Source organism: Fringilla coelebs (genome assembly GCF_963513975.1).
Source record: "Fringilla coelebs genome assembly, chromosome: 15".
NCBI classification, from domain to species: Eukaryota; Metazoa; Chordata; class Aves; order Passeriformes; family Fringillidae; genus Fringilla; species Fringilla coelebs.
Window position 1 is genome coordinate 4,933,328 of NC_140041.1, and position 26,575 is coordinate 4,959,902.

At 44.2% G+C, this 26,575-nt stretch overlaps 1 protein-coding gene across 1 annotated transcript in view; it reads left to right on the forward strand.

Moving 5' to 3' along the window:
• Positions 1-26,575, forward strand: part of SLIT3 (slit guidance ligand 3) — a 478,838-nt gene that overhangs the window by 404,957 nt on the left and 47,306 nt on the right. The window contains exons 27-29 of the mRNA XM_084215502.1: positions 1,837-1,961; positions 19,037-19,134; positions 25,571-25,710. Of these exons, the coding sequence (XP_084071628.1) occupies positions 1,837-1,961; positions 19,037-19,134; positions 25,571-25,710 (363 nt within the window). The remainder of the gene's footprint in view (positions 1-1,836; positions 1,962-19,036; positions 19,135-25,570; positions 25,711-26,575) is intronic.

The window sequence follows — 26,575 nt, forward strand, 5'->3', positions numbered from 1 at the left end:
AGTGGGGGTTTATAACTGGTGCAGGACAATTCAAAGCAAATCCATGTCTGGAAGGGATTTTTTCATCCCTAGTTCTGGTAACTCTGGAGCTCCCCCTTCTCTTGAACATCAATTTTAAGCTTGTTTTCACTTTCAGGATGTTTCACAATTTAGTCCTTCTTACCATTTATCATGCAGTAACAGAAGCTCTATGCCCACTTTTGATTAGAACAGGACCAATTTTAAATTATTTTAAAGGTATTTCCTTAAAAATGAAATAAAATTATTTTAAGGTCTTTACTGCCTAATACAATTTAAGCCACTTTAAAGTGCTAGGTTTTATTTTTTTACATATAAAAGCCAATGAGTTAATACTTATTTGTATTTGAAATGTAGCCATTTTAAAAATCACCATGTTTTAACTGTGAGAATAACTGTGAATATAACTGCCTAAATTAGCTTTCTGTAAAATCTCAACCATGAAATATTGATTTACTTGGAACCCCAAATGTAATTAGTATTGTTTTAGTCTGTCTTTGTTTTCCTGCTCACCTATAAACTTCTCTGCTTCTCTGGAAGATTTCTGCTACAAATGTGAGGTTTTTTAGATGGATTAAATATAGCCATGTTATTTACTTTCATCATTACATTTACATCTTTGCATATTTGCCTTCATTACACTTTGCTGAGATAGGTTTCTTCTGGGCAGAAAGGGAAGAAAATAAGTTTCAAACTCTGTTAAAATTAAGGATGGTAGAGCACTTTGCACCTAAATATTCCCATAAGCCTCTAACTAAATCTGTCTTGTACATGGTTTTTATTTATGTTGTTGCATCTGCACTTTCATTCTTGTTATCAGCCATAGAAATGTCAGGTTACAGTTCCCTGGGGTTGCTGTTGCAGGATTTCCAGAACTGAGAACAGGAAAAATTGCTGAAAGCCATATATATATAAAACCCACTCCCTGGAGGTTCCCAACATGCTTTTTTCAGACCATATGTTTGCATCTTCAGGAGAATATGAGCATCACTGAGACTTGCCCAGCACTTGATATAAGTCCTTAAAGCCTCTCTGATCCCTGGGAATCCCACGGTGTCTGCAGCGCACCTGCAGCATGTGCATTTGTGCCAGTGTTGGGGGAAGATGGTGTGTGCATGGCAGGTGTTAATTCTGCACTCCAGCTCTCTGCTAACATGTCAGAACCCAGGACATCCCTCTGGCTGCCCTGGAGGACTCGAGACCCTGGCAGGGGGCTCAGAGACCTTGGCACAGAGTCAAAAACACCTGTGCCTTTGATTTTAGTCCATGGAAACACTTACCAACTTTGTGTGAAGAGTTACAAGCCACAAGGGTTTGAGTAGAATGATAGATAATTTGTCACAGGGTGGAAAAGTAGAATTTTGGGGATTTAGAAGGGGGGTTCAAGAGGCAAGATGGAGGAGTCTGGGTGTGTCCTGTCCTGCCCTTCTTCTTCTTCTTCTTCTTCTTGTCCTCCATGTTCTGCTGTGATGGTGGCACTGCTGGATTGGTTTAGAGTAGAGACAGACTGTCTAACACAGGTGATAGGTATTGGGAAATTATTGTAAATAAAGTACATGTAGTTTTTAGTATAAAAAGCCAACACCACCCCTGAGGGTAATCAGTGTGCCTCAACCCAACAGAGACCAGACAGATCTCAGCAGGTCAGACAGACAGTGTATTAGATAAGAGCAGATAAACAACCTTGAGAACAAGAGTCAAGGAATCCTGCCTTCTTCTTCTTCGGTCTCAGGGCTGGGAAAAAGAGATTTTCTGACACCTCAGGGGCATCTCAACACCAGAGACCCTGTCACTAACGCTCTGTGTTTGCCTCTGCAGAGCCAGTGGATCTCAGTGTTGTGTCCAAGTGCAACCCCTGCCTCTCCAGCCCCTGTAAGAACAATGGGACGTGCAGCAGTGACCCCGTGGAGCTCTACCAGTGCACCTGCCCTTTTGGGTTCAAGGTATGGCTCAGTGAACTACATGAGGAGCAAGGAGCTGTTCCCCATCACTTCTTTAATGTTCTTTAATGGTTGTGCTGTGAGAAGTTAATTTTACGAGCACTGGGCTGCAAGGTTCCTTGCTCAAGCAGGCTGTGTGTGACTTTTCAGCTATGCCCTGCCACAAATTTCATCCTGTGCAGTTAGAAGGGCTTTGCTTTGTGCTGTGACTGCACAGATCATCCTGGGAAATTTGCTCTGGGTGCTCCAGTTTTGAGCAGGGTGGTTGGGCTGTACAATCTCCAGAGGTCCCTTCCAGCCGTGGGCATTCTCTCATTCTGGGATGTAGATATCCCTACAAAATGCCAAGTTGTTTTTATCCTCCTTTTCATTTCTTGCTTTCTGCCAGCAACCAGATCACCATTTCATAGGCTCCCAGCCAAAGGGAAGGCAGTTCAGGTGACAATTCAGGGCCAGGTTGGTCCATGGTGACAGAATGTTGACACCTGGTAGTTTACACCCTCCTTCCAGAGACTGATGAGCAGAAGGGTGATCCCTGATCAGACACAACCCCTAAATCAGTTTTCTCTGAATTCAGAGCACTGAAGCCTACAGAGGGATCTGCAAATATGAACCCTGTGGACTCCAGGCATTGTGGGCTTCCTGAAAACACAGTGGGAAATGGGGAAAGGGTCATTGAGTAATCAGTGTCTTCAGCAGGGATGGAAAACTCCCCTTGTTCATTCACCCTGCGCTGTGAGAGCTTCAGGACACCAGGGCACTGTCCCAGAGCTGATGTAGCTGGAAATCCAGCCCAGGATTCAGTAGCTGAAGGATTAAGTATAAGTAATAAATGAGGCATATGATCTGTTCACAGCCTGGGGGGTTTCAGGTGCTATGGCCAGCACAGGCTGCGTCCTGCAGATTGGGATTTTATTATTGGCCTCTTTGGACACTTCTTACAGTCCTGGTCAGTTGAAACAGATGCTCATAAAACAAAGTAATAAGAATTATAGGGGAAAAAAGGAGGGTAAAACCAGAGGGAAGTAAGCACAAGTATCTGTGTGTTACATTTCAGGTTGGATTTAGGAATTAATTGGTTCTGATGATATCAATATTTCCCTTCTCTTTTTTCCTGAGATGCATCCCAGAGTAATTGACAGAAACTTTGGGAAAGGGAAAATATAAATCTTATTTCTTCTATTTCACCCCAGTGCCCCTACTCAAGAATAATAACAGTTCCCCTAAATAATTGAAAGAGGCATTGGAAATTTCCTGTCATTAGAAATCTTTCTACCCAGTGGCATATCAACCAGAAAGTTTTCTAGGATTTAAAAGACCATATTGTCAAAAATCTGTTTACCTGAAACTGCTTGATAACAATCTGTTTATCTCCTCAGATTAATAAGAAAATGGTCATTTTAATTTCATTTTTAACATAAATTATGTTGAATTCTTCAGATGGGAACTTGAAAAGTAAATTATTTCAGAACTAGCAGGCAAACACATAAATCTTTGCTCTATGAGGCATGTATCATGGAGCAGGTATCCAGGTTATTCTAAGTAAAAATGTGTTAGGAGCATATCTTCTCTTTTTGGCCCTCAGATTTTTGTTTGCTGGTGGTTCTTTTGGTTTTTTGCAGTATCCCTTATTCACTGGGATAGATTAGATAGCAAGTTACTGGTATAGATCCATTTATATTCCTAAAAGACATGCTTATGAAGGGAAGATTTATTAAAAAGAAAAATCCAGACTAACCCTCCAGTTTATCAGCACATTGTAGCGTGCATGAAACCCCAGGATGCATCGTCTTCCTCGGAGGGGTTTTGGTAAACGCTTGATGTGACTCGGTTTAAGCATCTCACAGAGCATCCAGCTTTTGTCCCTCCTCTCACACACTTCCTCAGGTGACATCAGTGTGTGAATGCAAAACCCAAAACCACTGTGAGCCTGTAAGCACCAAGCTGCCAGCCAAGCGTGGCAAAGAGCAAACAGACCAGGCATGGCACTTGGAGCAGGGTTTAAAAACACTGGCTAACAGTTCAGGGAGAATTAGTGGAAATTGAATAAGCAAAAAAAAAAAAGAACTGTGTGTCTTTTACCACAGGTTTTTGAATAAAAATGAAATATGACAGGTCCAAATTCAAACCATATGAAAGGAGCACTCTATCTACCACGCAGTTCTCCACCAGAGAGTCATGCTAATTCAATAACAATACCTTGCTTCCTTCTCACCAGCCAGCACCAAACAGCTCCATCCATATGGAAGCGATTTCCCAGACCTTGATAAATTGCCCTAAATCTGCCCTCTCAGCATTTGTTTTTCCTTGTTTGATGTAGATTTTAAAAAAATCCTCTGTGGAAGAGTGCATCAATAAAGTGAAAAACCCACCCTTTCTCCAAATTTAAGCTGACGGCTTCGTAATGTTCCCTGTGAAGGGGCAGGCATTGCAAGAGGTTTTCTGGGGTTCCTGTGCTCATGCCAGCCCTCAGAAAAACACAGGGCAGAAAGTCACCTCAGTTAGCAGCTGCCAGAGTGGTGCCTGCTGGATCAGGACACTCTCCCAGTTATCTGCATTCTCCAGCTTGTGGTCTGGTTTTCTCTGTCACGCTGGTGATGGTTCCATCTCTCGCTTTTCATGCTCACAGAGATGTTTTGGCTATTGAGTGTATACTTTGTGGGGCTGTTAGCAATCTCAGTGCTGCCCTTGATGGTTTGGGTAAACTCACAGTGAGATAAGTCATGGACCACCTGAGCTGCGAGGCTGGAGGGCCCCAGGGGTGTTGGATGGGGACAGAAACAGAGACTGCTCACTCAGGAACGGGCAAGGCTGAGCTGATAATGATCTTTGCTGCTGCTCTGTGCTTGAAATGGGTGATGAAAGTGCTTGTTGGAGATAAACCATGGCTGACACAGCGCTGTTGGGGCTGTACTTTGGGGAGGAAGCCCCAAGGAGTGGGGTATGGCACCTCCAGCATCTGGCAGGAGCTCCAGGGTGCCACCAGTGCTGGCAGGAGCTGGCTCTCCATGTTATCAAACTCATGTTTTCATATTAAACACAGGCATAGGGGTCGTTTTCCAGTGGGTTGGTTGGGTTTTTTTTTCTCTTCTCTACAGCATTCTTTGAATGATGATTTAAATAATATGTGTGGTTTAGATTGTAAAGTCTGATTGTAAGTAGAGAGATGGAGCTTTCTCCTGCTGGAAATGCTGCTGGCCACCTGCAAAAGGCAGTGAGTGTGAGTGCAGCTGGGGCTGGGAAATAGATAACAGGAACCTGCCAGCTCATTGATTCTGTGGAGTGTGTGGCTTGTAAGTATTCCCACTGATACTGCAAAACTGAGTCCATGGGTGTTGGAATTCAAGAGATTAATCAAGCTTGCAATCAGTGAGCCATTGGAAAAAACTTCACTTGAATAACTGTAGCAAAAACTAAGGTGAGTGAAACCAACACTCCGTGTATTTTGTCATTGCTTTATTCTGAATATGCCCTTTGGGGTTTTTTTGGCTGATTTTTGTCTTTTATACTTACTTTTTCTTAAAATTGGGGTAGCAACAAATAAAGAGTAATTTGCTTTCTTTCAAATAGAATTACTTGTAGAACTGGGGAAATAGCCTAAAATACATTTTTGTTTTGCCTGAAACGAAAGAATATTGCCAACCCAGAATAGGAAGTGCAGTGCCTGCCTAGGAACGTCCACAGCCTCTGATTGCTCAGGTGGAGGAGCCAGAGCTGCTGGAACGCAGATGTTTGTCACCTCTGGGCTCTGCTGTCACTGAAAGCTGTCTGAAATGGAAAGTGAAGATGGGTAAAATTGGCACAGCTCACATCCCACACTCCAGGCACCAGATGCTGATGCGTGTCTGTGGCAGAGTTGCTCTAAATCTTACCCAAATCTATTCACCTCCCTGTTGAGTTCAGCCAGTGTCCTGACTTTTCCTGCAGACCTGTGGTGTCTTGAGGGTTCAAGCAATTTCACCAATCATCCAGAATGACAGATACAATTGGAAAAATCCTGGGTAAAGCTCTTGGGCTTTGGAGAGACAACATTCTTTGCAGCCAGACTCTTGTGGTGGGAGGCATTACAGTGAAGCCAGAATGATATTTAGTGAGGAAGCTGGCTCCAAATTTCTGCTAGGAATTTGGCTCTTCCCCCTCCCCACCCCCCACGCCTGGTTTTTGTCCCTGGAAACGAGTTTAGAAGTGGAGGGTCCCCGAGCAGGCTGTCTCTGGGAAATGGGGGATTCACACAAATCCCATGTTGTGCACTGGTTCAAATTCTGTGCCAGCACTTGAGGGGGTCGGTGCAGCTGAGCAGGAGCTGTGGCTGCTGGGCACGAGGCTGACAGGAGGTTTTCTCAGCACTGTCCCCATGCCACAGGTGCTGCCCTGGCTGTATCCCTGGCTCCTGGGGTGCACTGACCCTGCTGTGCTTGGAGCAGGGGAAGGTTGCTGTTGATTTATTTAAATAAATTTGCACTTTGATTAATTTAAATAAATTTGTGGGGTTCTGCAGCGTTACACAAATAATCTGTGAGAGCCCTGCAGCAGGGGCAGCCTGGGGAGGATTCAGCACAGGGCTCAGAGTGGCTCTGGGGGTGTTTGCTCACCTGGGGCCAGACAGAGACTGTTCCAACAGGGCAGTTTCTCAGTGATGCTGACTTGGGTGAGTGGCTGTAGCCTCTGCAGAGTTTGGCTTTTGCTGTGTGAGTGCATGCCTGGTTTGTCAGGCTGATCCTGTGTGCAGATGTAGCTCTGTGCTTTTGTTTCCTTGGCTCTATTAACACACACGTGGGTCCCCATTATAGTGGGAAATTTAGGACTCTTGAAGAACTGACTAATATAATTAAGCAGACATTACACACATATTTATAGATTTTACAAACTACTAAGTACACACTTCTTGATTGGTGCCTTTGTCTTGTTCACTCGTTCTCTGCCTGCATTTTTCTGAGTAAGGATTGATTACAGCCCAGGTGTTTCACAGTCCTCTGCTAACCAGTTCTTGCATCTTGATATTCATTTTCTCAACCTCTTCTTTCTTAATTTAGCACAATTTATCTTTCAGTAATCTTGATGAATTCTTGAGGCTTTGCTAACAAACTCAGAAGCAGGCTGGCTGGTGCACACTGTGGCCTGACCCTTGTAAATACATTACAACACCCCACGTGCATCCCTCTGCACACAAATAAATCCCCAAGCTGGAGCTGCCAAGGGAGAAGGAATTGGAAGGGACTCTGAGCAGCCTGGCCTCATCCACAGGAGAGCAAACTCCTCTCTCTGCCTCCACGTGTTGCTCTGCCCTGGCCTCCCTTCTCTCCCAGGGTCAGGGGACAGGCACTGGAATGTCAGCTCAATGCCAAGATTATGTGTAGAAAAAATCAGTGCAGCAAAATGCTGTTTGTGTGAGGTGGTTCTGCCTTGAACTTTCATTCTAATAAATTCTCCTGGAGTGTGTGTTTATGTGATCTGGGGTGTTTTATTTTTGTTTGATTGTTTTAGCCATTCTGAAAATGCCTATTAATGAATGTTGAAGAAGCATTTTCCACTCATAGTAAAATATAAGAGAACGCCTTTAGGGATGAGAGGTAATGGGTGGCCACATAAAATGAGTAGATCTGTATTTATGTGTGGATTTTTAGGGCAAACACCAGTGTACGCACTAAGTGATTATAATTTCATATAGAGCTCTTAGGGCAGAGAAAAAAACCCAGCAGGAATCACAGTATTTTCTTCCATGTGCTTATTCTGTAAAATTTACCAGGGAGCAGCCAGACTTGTGTTACCTGCTCTTTGCCCGTTCTGTTGTAGGAGGTGTAAAGAAAACAGAGATTTACAGGTAGAAGAGCATAAATCGAAAGGCTTAGGGAGAGATTACTGCCCCAGTTGCTGGCTGAAGGCATCGAGGCAGGAGCACACCCACCACAGGCCCTGTAAAAACCCACTCATGTAGTCTGGCAGGCCCTAATGAGGGCTCTTAACAATAAAGCCAGCTCTGAAGAAGTATTTTGATTTTTGTTGGGCCAGCAAGAAAGCAGATGTTGAGCAGCTTCAGGCATTCCCTGTGTTTGAGCGGTTCAGGGATGGGGAGCTGCACCCCACAGGTGGGCACTGACACATCCATTCTCTTGTCAGTGTGGATTATTCCCCCTCACTGTGGTTTTACTACTGTTTTCCTGGTCTAGTTCTAAGTGAGTGACCAGACTTCCAATCTTTCTTTTCCCAGGGTAAAGGAGAAGTTTTTATTGGCGTTTAGTCTGAGTTTCTGAGGCTCTTGTTCTTATGTTTGCCTGGTCCTGTTACACTAAATAAAAATTTTTCTTCCTTTGTGGTTTTTCTGCCTTTCAGGTGATTGCTGGTTCCTATAACTCTGCTTAATCAAGTTCTGTTTAACCAGATCTTAATTTTCTGCATCCCACCATTTCTGCATGATTGAAGCAGTTGACGTAGTTGGCCACAGCTGAAAATCCTTATTGTAAATTTCCTTGTGATTTTCTGTCATCTGTTATCCTTGAGGCTTTCTTGGCTCTGAGTGCACTCCATGAAATGGCTTTTGAGTTTCTTTTGTTGTCCAAGAGCATGAACAGAGATTGTCCTGGGAGGTTGATTGCCTTATTTTCTCCTTTCCTTTGGAGATGATGGAATTGATGAAGTTGCTATAAGCAGGCTAAGATGAAAAGAGTCAAGCCCCTCCTGTTAATAGGAATGATCTAATTCTAGACTTGTTTGGGAATTAGATTGGGATTAGATTAGTGTTTAGGGTAAATGCATAAACACTGCAGTTAAGGTTGTCCCAAAGCTCTCTGACCCCCATGGTCCCTGGGGTCCCCTCCTCATACTGCTGAGAACCTCTGAAATAAATACTGTGCTCTCACCTCACACATGCTTCACTTGTTTAGAAGTCTGCAAAATTCATGTGCACGTTTGATTCTGAAATCACTGCTGCCTGCCTGGGTTACCTGCCAGTCCAGCCCACTATCAGCTGGATTCCACAAAGGACTGCTGGTGTCTCTGAGCTGGGAAACCTTGCAGGGGAAGCTTTGCAGATCTTCCACAAGCAAAACAGATTACACTGACATTTCTGCTGAAATAGTCTGCATTTCAGTGGGAGACCTTTTATCAGCAGAGAGCTGTTGCAAACCAAATGCCTGCATCCTTAACAAACAGGGATGTGCCAGCAGAAGGCTCTTCCAAGGGACTGGGACTCCTCCAGCATCCTCAGCTCTATTTATTTCAGAAACCCAGTGAGCTTTTTGGAGAGATTTTTTTAATCACATAATCTCTGCCTCATGTTAGGCTTCATTGGGTTTCTGTTTGTAATGTGTGCTCCTCTCCAGGCAGGCTGTTCAGTAGCTTAAGTATTAGGCATAGTTAATCTAAAATTCAACAATGATATGTTATTTCTATTTCCTAAATCATATTGATAGTATTTTTGTTATCTATACAAATGTCCAGTCTTTATAACTTTCTCTACAGAGTTCACATTGAAAAAGAGGCACTGACTTTGGATAGCCTGAGAGGGAAAGTTTTATTGTCACTGCAAAATGTACTTTAAAATAAAGTGGCATTTAAGCATTTTGAAGGTACCAAAAACACTGTACTCATTCATGAATATTGGTTTAATTAGAGACTACATAGGAAATGTTCAGTGTTGGATTTACATCAAATATATTGGGTTGTATTTTATGCATAGAGTCAACCCTCAGCAAAATTAATTATTTTCAGTGTAATTTTCTTCTGCATCTCCCAAAATGTTCAGACAATGGTCTGGATCTGTGAATTGTAACCTTGGAAGCTTCAGAGCACCTGTCCCATCCAGTTTGGCACCTCTGGACTCATTTCAGACATGTGCTGTGTGAGTTGACTGGTGATGGATTAATGACATATCTCCTGTCATTGATTAAAAGCCTAAAAGACCATTGAAACCCAAAGTGCTCATGTAAGGAGAGGTTTGCAAGGGCAATCAGGATTTGCATGGTAATTAATATAATTACAAAATAAACCTCAAATGTCCACAGAGAATTAAATTCCATACTCATAGGCAAAGAACCAGAGTTTTTAAAAAATAATATGATGAATCCTTGCACTTTGACTTTGACAGGCATATTCTTGATTACTAGCTGGAGAGGTAATGGAAGGTGTATTATACCCTGGAGGGTCATAAATCTTTCTGATTGAAATAAAATGAGGCTTAAGAGAGCAGAGTTTGCCTAATTTGCTATAAATTGACAATTGTGATTTATTAACAAGGACAAGGAAGTCACTAAGAGGTGCTGCTGCCATGGCCAATTATTGTTTAATCAGATGCCAGATGAAGCTAGACTGGCATAGGACATAACTATATAGGGGGTTTAAAATATTGTCTGTATTTTTACTTCTAAATGTAACACTGAGAAAGTTTGCAGAGGGTGCTAAATCAGCTGAATGATGGGAGGGGCAGCACAAGAACAACATCAGGGTCTCTTCATAACCTGCCTTCTGTGCCATTTAGCAAATAGTATTTCTCATGTTTATGAGCAGCAGGCAACTCTGTTGTAGTATGGATGTGTCAGTGTGAGTACACCTGTATAAACAGAGATGCTGAACTGAAAAAATAATTCAGATTGTTCTAGGGAAATTCGGATTTGTATTAAAAAACTTTCATTCCAAACTGGAGGTGGATGAAATAAATTGGTTTTTTCATGTTAAATTAATTGTCTTCTAAACAGCAGTCCTCAGAAGGCACATTTTTATTACCCCATTAGGAAGGGTGACTGAAGAGAAAGAATTAATTCATCCCCAGTCTGAGTGAGGATTTGTCCCTGAGGTGTGGGTCTCTGTAGCAAGGTCTGTGCTCAGAAGGAGGAGTCACAAGATTTTTGTGAACAGCAGATGATCAAAATCTCTCAACTTCCACCTGGCAATCTGAAAGCAGTCTGATCCAAAATTGCTGTGATATTTTCCGTGCCTTGCCAAATAATTTGTATATATGCCTGAGCAGATGGATCTAACGTCGGCCCTGCCAGCTCTTCTGCTTGTTTGACCTTGCCAATGAGCATCAGATACATCTTTTCCAGACTGAGGCTTAGCCACAGTGTCCATGGGCAGAAAGAGCATAAACAAGGAAAAGAGTTTTACCTGGATCTGCTGGAGAGCTTCCCAGGGCTGTGTGTGGATAGCAGGGTGTCAGTTGTCTGCATGAATCTCAATATCAGTTTCAAATGGCCTCACTGATAAAATAACACTCCTTCCCAGTGCTGTGCTCTTTAGCCTTTCCTTTAATAGAATTTAAGTCAATTTTACATTTGGAAGTTAGTTCTGTTCTTCACACAGTTTACAACATCTCTAATTATTTGGTAGCAATCCCTTCCCCAAGCTGTTTGCAGGGATCCATCAAGTCCCTCATGCTGCAGTTAGCACCACGTGCCCTGCTTGCTTCCATAACTGCTGTCAGCCTTGCAGGACATGTAAAACTTCTTTTTATGGTCCCATTATAGCAAATACTGGGTTTCCCTGCCTTGAAAGGCTCTGAAATATACAACCATGAATAGAGAGAATTTTCCCTACCAAACTTGTAACTTAGCGTGTTGGCTGTGAGGCTGAATGTATGGTATCGTGTTTCCTCGGTCAATTATGCAAAATTCTTCTTGTTTCTTCTTTGTATTTATGGCTGCTAAATGTGTTTATTACAGGGAAAACTGCTGAATGCCTCATTCTTTTTTCCCAGCTTAATTTTCTAGTGGAACTGAAGTTTATGTGATAAAACTTTGTTCATGAGACATCACATTCCCTTCATGCCCTGGAAAATTTCAATTTACCCTCCAATATTGACTATTTTTGGCAGAGGGATAAAGGTTTCAAGTGGGGAAAGGAGTCACTGGTAAAAAATGCTATTAGGTCAAAATTAGCATCAGTTTATACCTTATTGGGTAGCTGCATGGCACAGCTTCAGGAAAACCTTTGATCAAAGTTCTCACTTTACTAAGCATGAAGGAAGTAAAACTCAAAGGAAAAAGCTGCATTCAGAAGTTCAGACTGAATTCTCTTTCTGTGCTGGGTGTCTGTGCCTTCTACTGCTTCTGGATTTTTCCCCTCTCCTTACCTCTTGTTCCATCCCATCTCATTGTTTTCATACAAAGCATCAGGAAATCACTGCTGCATACCACTTTTAGCCCTTCCCTCTGCTGTTGGACCTTGCAGCTCTGAATTTAAGGGGAAGTCCCACTGGCACATCCAGGTGTAGCAACACTCAGGTGTGTGCATCAACCTAGATCAGAATAATTCAGAAAATGATAAAATCCTTGCTATGCTGTGGGAGCAGAGCACAGCTCAACAAAGTGGCTGCAAATGTCCATTTATCCTCCATTTCCCAGGATTAGGAGGTCAAAATGTTAAAGCTGGCAGATACTTGTGGGCTGGAATCACATTCCTGGGTATCTCATGGAACGCAGTGTTCTTCTCAGTTATCTTCCTGTGCATTTTCCTCCCAGCCTGCCATGGAGTGGAAGATTTACTAAGCCTTTTCCTTTAATGTAATGGTTTCTTATTAACTTCTGACCAGGAAACCCATAAGACAAGTGTTTAAATGTTTGTGAGACTGAGAGTTGGATGTGGATGCATTACTCCCACAATTAGGAATGTAAAGGACAGAGTGTGCAATACAGCGTCTTTGTAGATGCAATTTTGTCTGTTTTCCCTAAAAGCTTTAGCTGTATTTAGACCTTGATAATTAAGTTGTTTATGAAAATTTCCTGGTTCTTAATTTAAAGTCTCTATCAACTATATTTGTCTTCATTTAGTATTTTTGCTAAACACATGAATGCTACCATCTGTTCTCCACATATACCATCTAACTAAAATTTATTATGAGCACATTGTATGTTGTTAACAAGTCGAATAAACTTTGGTATTTCTGTTGTAGAGCTCATTTTTCCAGCATGCTGTGAAACACTGTAGTCATTGAACAGGGCTGTAATTAGCTGCAAAGAGGTCTCCCTGTTCACCAACCAGTGAGGCTGGATGGATTCCTGCCTGTCTGCAGGTGTCTCCCTGGCTGCCTGGGTCGTGTTTCTCCTGCAGTCAGCAGTGATGGTTTCATACACCAGGAGGTTTCCCCCTTCTGCCTGTGCTGTGGTGGTGTTTCCACCCTTTATCTGTGTCCCACTGTTGATAAAACAGGAGAAGGATCACATTGGGATGGACAGAGTTCAGATCTCTGCCACGTGGGTGTGAATGGAACTCTCAGTCTACACAGACAATGCTGATTCTTGAAAACTAATTGAAAAAATTATTGCAGTGGTTGAAACAGTGTCAAGGCAAATGAGTGCTTTTTTTAATGTATTATCCCTTGTTCTTCCTGCTGAGGGTTCTTATTAGGTTTTGCTACTTGTTATTGGGTGTTTTATTGATCATGATATAATGTTCCCAGTATTGGATCCTTGTAAAAGCTGGAATTTGGCACAGCAGTGCTGAGGAACAGCTTGAATACAGCAATGCCCAGCATGGGTAATTTCAAACAAAAAAATGATTCTTTCTAGGTATGGTGCCTAGTTCTGTTCTCATTCACTGAAACATGGAGCTGGAGCAGCCCAGATTAAGTCTGGACCAACCAGCTGAGGTACTTCAGGTTTAAAAGGACAGCTGGACTCTGAGATACGTCTTGTAATAAGTTGCAGAAATTTCCTGTTTCAATGCCTAAACCTTTCCACTCCTACAGAAAATTAGAGAAAATATATAAAAGTGTTTTGGATCTGATGCCTTCCTATCAGACTAGACAAAAATTTATTGTATCCTAAAAAAGTTCTAGAAGTAAAATATTGCACACAGAGGGACCTTCATCCTCTTTCTGTGAATTGCTGAGACAGTCCTATCTTCTTGCCTGTCCTTGAAACAAGTCTGCACCTCTATTTCTGCTTCAGACCTCATTAAAAGGCTCTTTAGTCTTGAAGCAAATAGACAATATTCTCCTTTGTAACAATAGTTATTTCCAGGCAATATAACTCAAGGAGTATTTCCCAACTCACAGATAAATTAATTTTAGTGATGCTTGACAGCAATTCCATTTTTCCAGTAAGAAGTCTTACAGTAAATTGAGACTGGAGAATTGCGTTATTCATTTGAAAGATGTTTCTAGAATGTCTTTAGGCTCTTCTGGGTAGTGACAGTCTCATACAGAAATGAAATGGCCTTGCTTTGCTGTAGATTTATTAGTACCACTATTTTCTGCAGCTTCTCTCTTCTCAGAGTTCCTTGTTTTCCAAAGTCTTCCTTGTAAAGAAGTTGTGCTTGTTTTGTGGGCTTGCAATGTGCTATTGATAAAGCCAGCTCTGAGAAGATAATCCTCAGAGAAGGATTAAATGTTGTTTGCCCATTTATTACTATGAGTAAACTGAGTCAGAGAGAGTCTAATTTTCTTAAAGCCACATAGCAACCCATTGTTGCAATTTCCTGGTTCAGCAGCACATACTGATGAGTTTCCAAGCTGCCTGAGGCCCAAGAAGCCAATAATTCAGCCATGTTCAGTACAGAAATGAGAGCAGAATTTGTCATGCAAAACTTCATGTGCCAGTGCAAGAGACTGAAGGGGCCTTGCTCTCATTTTAACATTTATCTTTATTAAATTTTTACAAGAACATTCAAATTAATCTGAGTAATTATAGTGGAAGTGATGGGCCTGTTTTACATGGTGTTAACTGTGTCAAAAACCTTCAGAAAAACAGATGCTTTGCTGCTTGCTCCGCTTGGCTGCCAAGGGTTTAATATTTTAATGATACAGGGGTGAAGAGTTTGCATGAAATAGAAGTAGCTGATGTTAGTGAAGTACCTACATAACAGTCAGTTCTCCAGGGACACAGGAAAAGTGTAAATAAACCAACATCTTCCAGCTTCACTACAAGAAGGTGGTGAACTGTCACCATCATATTTTCTGAAAAATACTTTTGCCAGGATTTCTTCTCCTGAGGAGCCTCAGGAAAGAATGAAAGCAATAATTATCTGATTGCTTGGGAATGTGGTCTGGAAACTGTTCACCAACAGGTGCATCTTTGATTGGTTCCCTGTAAATTGTTTTTAATTAATGACCAATCACCATCAGCTGTGTCGGACTCTGAGGAGTCAGGAGCTTTCATTACCATTCTTGTTCAGCCTTCTGATGTCTCCTTTCTCTTTCTTTAGCGTAGTTTTAGTATAGCATTGCTTTTAATATAATATCATAAAATAATAAATCAGCCTTCTGGGAACTTGGAGTCAGATTCTCATCTCTCACCTCATCCTGGGGACCTCCCAACACCCCAGTGAACAGCCAGGAGTCAGGGCACAGATGGAGGAGGGACGGGCAGTGCTGGAGCAGGGCGGGAGCGGATCAGCATCACCAAAATAAACCCTGCGTGAGCTTCCCTCAGCACCATCCCAGTCCTTGCCTGAGACATTTGGGCACTGGGGATCTCAGATGGACAAGGACAGGCTGCTTGGCACAGGGGCACGGATGGAGCAGAGAGCCTCTGTGCCAGGCCTTGGGCGAGCGCCGTGCGCGCTGCCGGCACTGCTGCGCTGGGGATGGACTCACTGCCAGGCAGGGCTCTCTGCATCCTTTGGGGATGGACTCACTGCCAGGCACCGTGGGCACGGCTCTCTGCATCCTTTGGGGATGGACTCACTGCCAGGCACCATGGGCACGGCTCTCTGCAGCCTTTGGGGGATGGACTCACTGCCAGGCACCATGGCCAGGGCTCTGGTGGCCTTTGGGGGATGGACTCACTGCCAGGCACCGTGGGCACGGCTCTGGTGGCCTTTGGGGGATGGACTCACTGCCAGGCACCGTGGGCACGGCTCTCTGCAGCCTTTGGGGATGGACTCACTGCCAGGCACCGTGGGCACAGCTCTCTGCTGGACTTTGGGGATGGACTCACTGCCAGGCACCGTGGGCAGGGCTCTCTGCAGCCTTTGGGGATGGACTCACTGCCAGGCACCATGGTCAGGGTGCTCTGGTGGCCTTTGGGGATGGACTCACTGCCAGGCACCGTGGGCAGGGCTCTCTGCAGCCTTTGGGGATGGACTCACTGCCAGGCACCATGGCCAGGGCTCTGGTGGCCTTTGGGGGATGGACTCACTGCCAGGCACCGTGGGCACAGCTCTGGTGGCCTTTGGGGGATGGACTCACTGCCAGGCACCATGGGCACAGCTCTCTGCAGCCTTTGGGGATGGACTCACTGCCAGGCACCATGGGCACGGCTCTCTGCATCCTTTGGGGGATGGACTCACTGCCAGGCACCGTGGGCACAGCTCTGGTGGACTTTGGGGGATGGACTCACTGCCAGGCACCGTGGGCACAGCTCTGGTGGCCTTTGGGGATGGACTCACTGCCAGGCACCGTGGGCACGGCTCTCTGCAGCCTTTGGGGATGGACTCACTGCCAGGCACCGTGGGCACAGCTGTCTGCTGGACTTTGGGGATGGACTCACTGCCAGGCACCATGGCACGGCTCTCTGCATCCTTTGGGGATGGACTCACTGCCAGGCACCGTGGGCACAGCTCTCTGCAGCCTTTGGGGATGGACTCACTGCCAGGCACCATGGCCAGGGCTCTGGTGGCCTTTGGTGGATGGACTCACTGCCAGGCACCGTGGGCAGGGCTCTGGTGGCCTTTGGGGGATGGACTCACTGCCAGGCACCATGGGCAGGGCTCTGGTGGCCTTTGGTGGATGGACTCACTGCCAGGCACCGTGGGCACAGCTCTGGTGGCCTTTGGGGGATGGACTCACTGCCAGGCACCATGGGCACAGCTCTCTGCAGCCTTTGGGGATGGACTCACTGCCAGGCACCGTGGGCACAGCTCTCTGCCGGCCTTTGGGGGATGGACTCACTGCCAGGCACCATGGGCACGGCTCTCTGGTGGCCTTTGGAAGTGTTTCTCTCCTGATACAGCCATGGAGAAGTCTGTCCCTCTTGTATTTGCAGGGATTTTAAAATGCAAAGCTGCGTCTCCTCACTCTGGGGAATGCTGGAGCCTCAGGAAATGCAGTTTTGTTAACAAAGCTCCTCTGTGCTGTTGGATGAAATTATAATATAAAATGTATAATATATGTATGTATAATATATGTATATATCTGCATATTGCTGGAGGCCAACAGTATGAGGCTCAATAAGGTCAAGTGCTGGGGCGTGTCCTTGGGGCACAACAACCCTGCAGCTCCAGGCTGAGGGCAGAGGGGCTGGAAAGCTCCAGGCAGGAAAGGACCAGGAGGGGCTGGCCTCCAGAGACTGACCCTGACCCCATGTGCCCAGGTAGGCTAGATGGCCAGTGGCTCGTGGCTTGTACCAGGAACAGGGTGGCCAGCAGGACCGGGGCAGGACTGTCCCCCTGTGCTCTGCACTGGTGAGGGCACACCTCGAGGGCTGTGTCCACCCCTGGCCACCATCACTGCAAGACATCGAGGGGCTGGAGCGTGTCCAGAGAAGGGAACGGAGCTGGACAGTTCCAAGGAATGGCTGAGGGATCTGGGGAGCCCAGCCTGGAGAAAGGGAGGCTCAGGGGGAACCTTCTCACTCTCCACAAGTCCCTGACAGGAGGGTGCAGCCAGGTGGGGGCCAGGCTCTGCTCCCTGGCAGCTGGCAATGGGACAAGAGGAAATGGCCTCAAGCTGTGCCAGGAAAGGTTCAGGTTGGATTATCAGGAAAAACTTTGTCACTGAAATGGTTGCTAGGCATTGGAATGAGCTGCCTAGGAAGGGGATGGAGGGATGATCTCTGAAGGTGCTCCAGACACAGCTGGGTGTGGCACTCGCTGCTCTGGTCTGGTTGTCGCGGGGGGATCAGCCAAAGGTTGGGTTCCCTCCTGTAGGGCCTTTTCCAGCCCAGTGATTCTGTGACAATCACTGTGCCTCACTTCTTCACAATGACCTCTCTGTTCTTCACCTGATGGCCACCTGTCCTGCCTGCTGCCAAGTACTGAAGCTTTCAGTGGTGTTTGGAGGTCTGACCCATAGGATCTGTGAGCAAGAGCCAAGCACCAGGAGTGGACAGAGCAAATCAATGAACCCTTTACTGAAGTTCATGCTCATAAGCTGATTTGGGGTTTTTATGCCTTGGTTAGGCTTAAAAATGCACCAATTTTAAGATAAGCATTCTAGAGACAAATTAAGACAAAAAAACCAGCTACGTGGACTGAATTATTGTGTTTCCCAAGATATTTTTCTCCTCTTGTCTGAAGTAATCTACCAGCTTCCCAGTAGATGGGCTGGCAGAGGTCCACTGCTAGCAGGATCTTCAGCAGAAGAGCACAGTGATCTCTTGAACTTCTGGTGATTGCTCAGATCCTTTGAGTATTGAGGCTTTTGTGTGGGTTTACTCCACCCTACTGTGTCAGTAACTGAGAAGCAAAACCAAGCTCTTCGATGTATTTGCCAGTTTTACAAATAGCTTGTACTTATCAGCAGAATATAATGAGCAGAGAAATATGTTTATTGCCTTGAAGAGGAAGTAAAAGTCAGTAGCAGTGGAGGTTGCTCAAGCTGGTGAGGTTCGGTCAGAACTGAGGTGTATTCTAGGGAAATCTTAAAGAGTGGAACTAAGTCAGTGATGAACTCTTGGTGTGTTCTGTGCAGAAATCCAAGCTCAGCTCTGAGCACACAATCTCCCCCGCGGTTCTGACTCTGGTAACGAGCAGCCTGTGCTGCTGCAGGGTTTAACTGAGTGCCTGGTGAATGCAGTTGGGGAGTGCTGACTCCACGTGGGCTTGTGCTCACTGTGTGTGGCCTTCTGCTTACCTTTGGTCCCGAGTCATTCTTTTCATTGTAACTAACATTGAGGTGTGTTGGAGTGATGGTGAAACCAGCTGTTTCCTTAAAACACTCCAGTGAAAGAGTTCATGACAGTCTTGGACCTGAAATGATACTGAGATACCGCCCAGATACCCAATTGGATAAAGCAGTTGCCCTGCCAAATTCTCACTGAAGTCATGAATAAATCTGATCATCAATAAAGAACATTAGGGGATGTCATGGGCCTGAAGACCACAGACCTCTTGTAAGTGGTGTCACAAGTAGAGTGAAGGAACAAGAGACTCTGATTCAGGTAACATGAGTCTTACTAACATTGTTTCTTTTGAATTTTCCCAAATAGGGTCGAGACTGCAGTGTGCCCATTAATTCCTGCATTCAGAATCCATGTCAGAATGGAGGGACCTGCCACCTCACGGAGACAAATAAAGATGGATTCAGGTAGTAGCACAAAGTTAATTTAAAATGAGATGATAAAATTTAATGTGTTTCTGCTTTGCATTAATGAACTGTAATGGCTACTTTATAGAAACTGCTGCATGTGGTATTTCTATTTGCCATACTAAACTACTGCTTTGGTTTCCTTGGTGTGACATATCATTTCCTGTGAAACAGGCCTCCTTATTTCCTCATGATGCAATATACATTTAAGAGCTTTTGAACAGTCTCTATGTTCTGCATTGTGTTATCTGTATCCTAATTTTCCTTGGGGCATTTCAGGCTCACATCTAAGCTGTTTTTGTATTTGTAAAGTGAGCATCTGTTGCTTGACAGCCAGATCCAAAATGTTTTCATACTGAAGAATCTTGCAGACAAACAGGCTTTAAAGAAACAATTAAAAAGCACGGGGAGATTGCCACATCTTGAGCATTGTGACTGCAAGAGAATAACCTCTGCAGCCGGATGTTGTGGGTTTCAGTTTGCCCATATTACAAAAATGTATCATAGGTGGGGATACTTCTGAGAGAAGTCCAGAAATTTTAATGAGAGAGCTGGGAGATCTGCACTGCTGCAGGCACTACTTCACAGCTAAGGAAATACAAGTTTGAGGCTTTGGTCACTCCTTGTCATTCAAGTTGATAGAAAGTTTCTTTTTTTAAAAGAGCTGCTAGAATTTTCATAGATTTGCTCCTCCACGTTTGTGCTGTTTCTTGCAAAAGAAGAAGCAGCAAACAGAAGAAATGCCCCAACACTTCTCTCTGTGCCTACCCTCCCGAATTCCCTGCTTCCAGAAGCAGATGCAGCAGATCACAGGACGCTGCTGATATTACAGTGGGAAAGCACAGGTTGATGGGATGAAGAGACCCTGCCAGGCTCTGCCATGAACAGCTGGAGGTTTCCAGCGTGGAGAACAGGAGCAGGCACGCCCCATCTCCATCAGGGGCAGCTCAGGGCTCAGCTGGAGCTCCTCTGGCAGCCCCTGAGCAGAGCAGAGGCGTCTCCTGAGTCAAGATGGGTCGGCAGAGTCGTGGTGCTGGGAGAGGACGGGGAGGCTCAGCAGCTCACAGCCCGTCCAGACGGTCTTGCTGCTCAGCAGACTCCGTACATTCTGGGGAAAGCACTCCTCTGGTCTGATCTACCACCTCTTGATTCAGATTTTAGCAGGCCCAGCAATTTTTCACATTCAGTTTCTGCTTAACGATCTGGTAGACTCCAGTTCACTTTCCTTTCTGGTCACTCGTGTACATAGCTTTTTCCAGCTTGTGCCAGTGTAAAACTGCACCACATTAGAATATCTGGAGTTTGTCACTCAGTACCCATTTTTCAAAAATATAGCTGATACTAAAAATGCAGTAGTAAAACATTTTATAATATCCATAATACTCGAATGAGGGCCTTCCACATATATTTTGGATTGGGTTTTTCTTTAGCGTTTTTGTTTCGTTCTGTGGTAGCAGATAAAGAGTTTTGAATGACCTGAATTGAGAGCTACTTCTGCATTTCTCTCATGAATTGAATGAATTTTACAATTTCAGAGGCTTTGCCTCAGTTCCAAAAGAGCATTGTTTTTGAGATGCTTTATAAAACTGCAGGGGTGGTTTTGTTGCTGAACAACATTCGAGGCTTTATAGGGAAGGATTCTGCTTTTTATAGTTATTTATATAGTTTCAGTTGGTCTAATAAAAGACACATAAAACCATATCTCATCAAAACCCTGCTGCATGAAATTGAATGTTCAGCATATGCATTGCTCCATTTTCTCCTTGTTTTTAATTCAGTCCGTCCATAACCTCTGTGGCTCTGCCTGTGGAGCTTTAGCAGGGCTCGGGGAAATGCGGTGTGGAGATGGAACAGTCAGTGACAAGGAAGATATAGAAACTTTCCAGGATTAAACTTGCTTGGTTGGGTTGGGGTTTTTTGGTGGGAAATCTCTCCAGTGGATGGCAGCAGTCAGAGTTATGTGCCTATAAATTGTGTTCACCAGGATGGGAAAACGCTGCCCTGCGTTATGTGCTGTGAGGAAGCGGATGTCAGAAACATTTTCATGAGAGGCCTCCTTGGATTTTTTTTGTTGTGTGGCCTGTAAAAGAAATTATATCTTCTGTATATTCACTTCCCTAGGGAAATATATTCATACACAAGCCCCGCTGCCAAACTTGTCAAATCTTTACTCTTGTAAAAAGGAAACTTAAGCCAAAGTTCTCTCCCTGTGAAATGCCAAGCTGTTTAACTCTCAAGTTTCTGTGGCCTTAGACAAGAAAATCACCATGTGAAATAATGCTAAGGTGGTGATGTTCCCCCCAAAGACAGGAAGCTCTTAGTTGTGACTGAGATTCCAGCCCAACGCCCCCGCTGTGCCTGCTGCCCACAAGGGCTGTCAGCAGCAGGGGCCTGAGGCACTCAGGTTTGCTGGAATGGCAGATCCTGGTGGGACAGCCAAGGGCAAAGGTTCAGCTGCAGTTACTCTGTCCTCTTTTACCCTTGCTCTTTTTCAATCCTGAGTCATTTTCATATTCTCTTCCTTCAAGTAGGGCTGACCTCTGTGTTGAGGAGTAGATAAGTGCCATGGTGTGGCTCAGAGGGGTGGAAATGTGAAGTTCTTCTGTGGTATTTTCTGGGGTCCCCATCATTGGAAGGAAAGATGAATCTCACTCCATGTTCTTAGAAGGCTATTATATTATATTATATTAATTATATTTATTATATTATATTTATTATATTATGCTATACTAAAACTATACTAAAGAATAGAGAATGGATACTTACAGAAGGCTTAAAGATACTAATGAAAACCTCGTGACTCCTCCCAGAGTCCCGACACAGCCTGACCGTGATTGGTCATCAAGTTAAAACAATTCACATTAAACTGAACAAACAACCACCTGTTGGGTAAACAATCTCCAAACCACATTCCAAAGCAGCAAAACACAGGAGAAGCAAATGAGATAATATTATTTTCCTTTTTCTCTGGGGCTTCTCAGCTTCCCAAGAGAAGAATCCTGGGCAAGGGGATTTTTCAGGGAATATGATGGTGGCATTCTTCCTCCCTTTGAATTGCTGATTCAAGTCTAATCTGTGCCAGCCTTGACAAAAGGTTGCCCAAAAAGTCACTTATTAAGGCTGATGGAAGAGATGGCCAGTGAGACATGTCCTGGTAGTTCAGCACGTGTGGAAGGGAGGCTTTGGCAGGAGCAGAGCTGACACAGGCAGCAGCTGATCTCTGCTAACCTGCAGAGCTGGGACAAAAAGGCTCTGGGTTATTTTAACTTTTCTCCATATAAAACCCCCTCTGGTTCCCAGATTGCTTTTTTTAGCATTTTCCACAAACTGTAAGCGCCCTCATAAATGTAAAATCCTGGAACTGATTAACTGTCTAGTGTTAATTCTGCCTAGTTCAAGGGAAAACATTGCACTCCCAGACTTTCAGGCTACTCCATTGGGATCTAAACATAAAAGGCATCTTTGCCATGTAATATTCCTGAAAGAATTTACTATATCTATTTAAAAGCTAATTTTTTTTGAAACTTGACACACTGTATGGATATCTATTTTAATAAATAGGTGCTAAATTTTTTCATTAGAGTTTATTAAAAAAATCTAGTACAGTAAACTTTAAAAATTGCCAGCTTGAAAAAAAAACTTACAAAATGCTTTGGGTCCAAAAGTTTACCCCAAAATGTTGCCATTCGTGTTCCCTTGAAACTTCACGAGGATAATGGGATGTTATGTAATTCTTTATAGGAAAACACAATGCCAATCCCTGAACAGGAGGAATAGGGAATTTGGTCTTTTATTAAAACACAGTTGTTTCCTGCATGGCTCCATTGTTTCCAATGAATGTCCACATGAAATGCTGTCTCACACTGCTTCACTACTGAGTCACTGCAAAATTTTCATCGTTGTCTCTGGAATTCATTTTCTCCCTCGGTCAGCTGGAACCCAAGTTTGATGACCTTCCAGTCACTCAGCAGACTTCATTTTTCCTCTAAGCTTTTTCTGGGATAGTACATACAAACAGTCCCAAACTGCAATTCTTTCAACATGTGGTTCAATCCAGGTCCCAGGTTGCATGTTTTATCTTTTCATTTCAGGCCTCATATCTGGGACATTCGAATGCAAATCAAAATAAAGAATTGTACGTAAGCAATAATGTAAAGACTCCCTATACTACATAAGGACCAGTAGCCAAATGTCATCAATTATTCTGACATTTCCCTCAGTATGGAATGTGTCCTAATACTGAGCAATTTATGTTAACAATCCCAAATGAATTGTTACTAATGGTATCTCCTCTGTGAACCATTCCTGTGATAGTGTTTAATAATGTCATTTTTAATTGCATACGCCCAAGCTTTCCCAATCCTTTTGTGGAAGGAAAATGGTGTTATGTTCACATAAAAAAGCACCAGCACAAAGCCACTCTTGTTGCTTTTCTTTAAATGGAGACAAAAATTTCTGCTCCCAAACTGGGACCTTGTCTTCCAACTTGCAGCCTGGGGCATATTTGTATGACCGAGTTATAAACCCCTGAAAATGGGGTTTTGTAATCAAAAATCAAGACATGCTGAATGTATCACTGTATTTAATTAGATATCTTTAACCCCCTCCCTGACACTTGCATTGCCACAGGACATGGTGTGCCAGCTCTTCTTTCTGCCTCCTGTGATCCTCTGGCTCTGGGTCAGCAAGAGGACACGTTTTATTAGCAATAATGAGCTTGAGACAGGAAAAGAAAATATTCCTTATTGATTTATTGTGCCCTAAATTGGATTTATTGGAGCAGTTTGCTTTTGGTTATTCATGGTGGAGGTTTTCTAACCCTCATGACCTGTGGATGGTCCCTGCAGAATGAAGATGACTCTGAATGTGACCAGTGTCCCTCTTCTCTACCCATCTGGGAGATCTTCCTGTTGTGGTGGCTCCAGACACATTCCCTTCCCGTTTTTTCTCCTCTTTATGACTCCTTTCTGAGATTGCACCTCATGAGGAATCCAAGCCAGCCCTCATGAGCCAGCCTGGGACTCCTGAGGTGGACGCAGAGCTTTGTGCCATCCCTCCCTTGGGAGTCTCTGCGCTCTGCTCAGGCTGTGGCACACAGCAGGAAGGGAAGGGAAAGCCCTGCAGCTTTCTTGCCACGGATTCTGAAGAGCTCCTTTTTCCCCAGGGTTTTCCCCATCTCCTGCATAAAGCAGGATAACCACCTCACGTCCTCTTTGTCTGTTGGAGCTGGGAACAGCACCCTGCAGTGATGTCTGCCTTGGAAATCCTCCTGGTTTCCAAAAGCAGTGCATGGCAATTAGTGTGACTGCTGTAGTGCTTTCTGGTTTTCATCCTCATCAATCAGTAGTGCTTTTTATTTGTTCAGTTCCTTTTCTGCCACCAGAGCCTGAATAAGAAAGGAAATGAACAGCAGAGTGAATGTGTAGTTTGGACTGGGGCTCCAAACAGCCCTTTCTGTGACTACTGAACAGCAATGCTGGCACTTCAAAACTGACGTTTCAAATATCATTGCTGGCTTCTCAGAAGCCCCTGATATTACTGGAGCACTTAACTCCTGGTTTTAGACTGTCTTTTTGGAAACTCTGCCCTCCACCTCTTCATCACTTACAGAGAGTTTAAAATATAAAAGTTCTGTTTGTAACCGTAGCTTCTAGATGTAGAGAGGAAATGGAGATTGCAAAAAAAAAAAACAATCAAGCTGTTCTAGTTTTCTATCTCCCCTCTAGGGATCATACATCACACTCCTGTGAGATAAAATGTCCAGTGCAATTATTCTTCACTAGTGTCCACATCCTCACAGAACCATTACTAGCTGTGCCATGCTCTGTGTTTTAGTTGAAATTATCTGGGCATCATCAGCTCTTCTCCAAATAGATGTTGAGGGAGCTGAAATCTTAGAGCACTTGTAAAAGCAATCATTCCCAAACATTTCTTGTTTGGACAAGTGACAAAGCAGTGATGAGAAGAAAATGGTCATGTCTGTAAACTCAACTCAAGCTGCTGTTCTTTGAAGAGGCCGAGGTATGCGAGAGCTGCCAAGCTGTCCTGTGACTGTGCACTCCTCAGCAGGCAAATGTCCACATTCTCACAAAATCATGCACAGGGAGGATTTGAATATTGTGATGAATGTTTGCTCTCCTGCCCTGGAGTTGCTTACTTCAGGTAAGGGGCAGAGTTCCCAATAAAGAAGCCGAGGGAGCAAGGCAGAGGCTGGCTCCTGAGGATGAGTTTTGTCTCCTGTAAATAGTTACATGACCCCAGGAGCCATCAGACTGCATCTTTCACCAAACACTTGGGGTTAAATTGCTCTATGCCTCACAGCAGCAGTGAATCTGGCTCCAGCTGACTTTTATATGGTTTAATTTCAGTTTTATACCTCAAACCTCCTGTCCCTTTAGATCCATGCTAACTTTTTTTTTTTTTTCTTTCTCCAAAGCTGCTCTTGTCTTCTTGGGTATGAGGGGGAGAGGTGTGAAATAAACCCAGATGACTGTGAAGATAATGACTGTGAGAATAACTCTACATGTGTGGATGGGATCAACAACTATGTGTGTCTCTGCCCTCCTAATTACACAGGTAAGAAGGGGCCACAACCAGAGAACAGGAATCCATGAGGAGTGCCTGAAGGGAAGGGTCCAAATTCATGTTTATTTAGTGCATGAGCATATAATTAACTGGAAATCTAGTCCCCTTCTAAACAATCTGAATCTCTTCCTGGAAAAAAATGTTAATTTTACTAATTTGCAATATATGTGCTCAGAAACATGGCCACTTTTCTGCATCAAAACACTGATGCCTCATGGTAAAATACATTTAAAAAAACAGTATTTAAGGGATCAGAGAAGTGTCTCCTTCAGTGTGCACATTCTCAGTACTGAGCCTGATATACACCTGTCCTGAACCTTGGAAAAACTTGGCTTAGGGGGCATGGCTTTCACCAAAGGCTCTGTAAGAGGCTGCAGGCTCAGGCTGTCTCCAGTGTGAGCCAGGTCAGGGAGCAGGGGCAGCTGTTGGCTCTGTGGTCACAGGGCTTGGTGATGGAGGCAGAGGTGGGATGAGTGTCCTCAGTGCTGTCCTGCATTGCAGATAAATTCCCTCCTAAACCTTCTGTGAGAGTGTCATGATTTGGATAGACAGGTGTGTGCTAAGGAAGGCAGGAGCCTCCCTTGAAATGGAAAATGTAAAGTCCCTCCCTCTGAATTGGTATAATTTTGAAATTAAGGGGCTCTCAGGCAAAGATATGGGAGCAGGAATAACAGGTCTTTATTAGGGAAGAAAATTAAAATAAAATAAAAATAAAATAAACAATGCAATATTACAAACCAACCCTGCCAGAGTGAGAGCAGTCGCTGTCCCCTGTGTGTCAGGTGGGGGCACAGCCCCATCCCAGGGGGGCTCAGCCCTCCTGCAGTGCCAGCTGTGGCTCTGCTGCAGCAGGATC